This window comes from Propithecus coquereli, unplaced genomic scaffold (genome assembly GCF_000956105.1).
Source record: "Propithecus coquereli isolate 6110/MARCELLA unplaced genomic scaffold, Pcoq_1.0 Scaffold100, whole genome shotgun sequence".
Classification (NCBI taxonomy): domain Eukaryota; kingdom Metazoa; phylum Chordata; class Mammalia; order Primates; family Indriidae; genus Propithecus; species Propithecus coquereli.
Window position 1 is genome coordinate 948,130 of NW_012133859.1, and position 1,572 is coordinate 949,701.

Consider the following 1,572-nt stretch of genomic DNA (forward strand, 5'->3'; position numbering starts at 1 on the left):
GTGGCGTCAGCCTAGCTCACAGCAACCTCAAACTCCTGGGCTCAGGCGATCCTCCTGCCTCAGCCTCCCGAGTAGCTGGGACTACAGGCATGCGCCACCATGCCCAAAGCTTATAAAGGTGCTATAGGCCTCAATGGCCTCATAGGCCTCATAGGCCTATGCAGAATTTTGCATAGCTATTTTAAACTCATAGCATTGAGGCCTATAGCACCATTATATATTATAATCTAACTAGAGAGACATCCTATTGCAGTTGAGTAATAGAGAGAATGGAAGACATACTATGGTTATGAAAGTTCAGATGATGCAGAAAAGTAAAGAGATTTGAGCTTCCAAAATTGATCACAAACTTGGGCTTAAAGAGCAATACCAAAGCCAGTACCTGAAACATCAGTGGGGTGGTGGCAGAAGAAAAGTTCAGACTCTTGATCATGTGACTTTCAGGATCGTATTTTGACATAAATCCTTTGATTATGACCGTTTTGGCTGTTCCTTGTTCACCAATTAACAGCACAGCCTAAAATAGAGGAGGGGAGAAAGAAATCCAAGAAATGAAATAAAGTGATTGTGATGGGCTGAATTGTGTCCTCGCAAAATTCACATGTTGAAGCCTAAACCCCAGTACCTCAGAGTGTGACTATAATTGGAGATAAGGTCTTTAAAGGGGTGAACAAAGTAAAATGAAGCCTTTAGAGTGGGCCCTAATCCAACCTAACTAGTGTTCCTACATGAAGAGCAAATTTGGATACACAAAGAAACAGCAGGGATGCAGGGACACAGAGAAACGCCACCGGAGGACACAGGGAGAAGGTGCCATCTGCAAGCCAAGGAGAGAGGCCTCTGAAGAGCCCAAACCTGCCAACACCTTGATCCTGGACTTTCAGCCTCAAGAACCGTGAGAAAAGAAATTGCTGTTGTTTAAACCACACAGGCTGTAGTGTTTTGTTATGGCAGCTCTAGCAAACTAGGTCAGTGATCAAAAAGTAAGGAATTATCTTTGGAAAAATAAGCGAAAATTTACTTTCTCACCACTATACAGGAGAAATAATGACTTCATCATGAATTAGAAATATTCAACTCTAATATGTTACTAGGAATAATAAAAAGTATACTGCTTTAGGTAATACCTTCATTTATTCTAAACAGCAACATAAAACCTAAAATACATGCAGGATGCTTCATGTTTTCAAGTGACATTTTAAAATATGCTATTTTTAATAAAAGTTAAAAAGCCATACCTTGCCCTGTTTAGTAATGGTTTTAATTAGAAAGTCAGTCCTCACATTGTCAACATTTGGCACCAGAATGGAGCCATATTCTGGGGTGGTATCGGATGGATACACATATTCCTGGGTACACGTGTTCCAGTGCATCCATTTACCTGGATGAACAAAGAACATTTACATCTTCAAATTAATAATTTAACTCCTAACTGTAATGAGCAGACATCCTTGAAATCTTAGGAGGTCACCTTCCAAATACTCCCCATAAAATAAAGATCATTAAAATTAGAGATCTGAGTATACAAGTATGTGTTAGCTCAGTCAAAATTTCCCAAGGAACAATTCCAAA

The 1,572-nt window shown here is 39.7% G+C and overlaps 1 protein-coding gene across 1 annotated transcript in view; it reads right to left on the reverse strand.

The window, feature by feature from the left end:
- DNAH5 (dynein, axonemal, heavy chain 5) overlaps positions 1–1,572 on the reverse strand; it is a 291,357-nt gene that overhangs the window by 126,344 nt on the left and 163,441 nt on the right. The window contains exons 37-38 of the mRNA XM_012642647.1: positions 1,239–1,381; positions 383–517 (exon numbers count right to left, since the gene is read on the reverse strand). Of these exons, the coding sequence (XP_012498101.1) occupies positions 383–517; positions 1,239–1,381 (278 nt within the window). The remainder of the gene's footprint in view (positions 1–382; positions 518–1,238; positions 1,382–1,572) is intronic.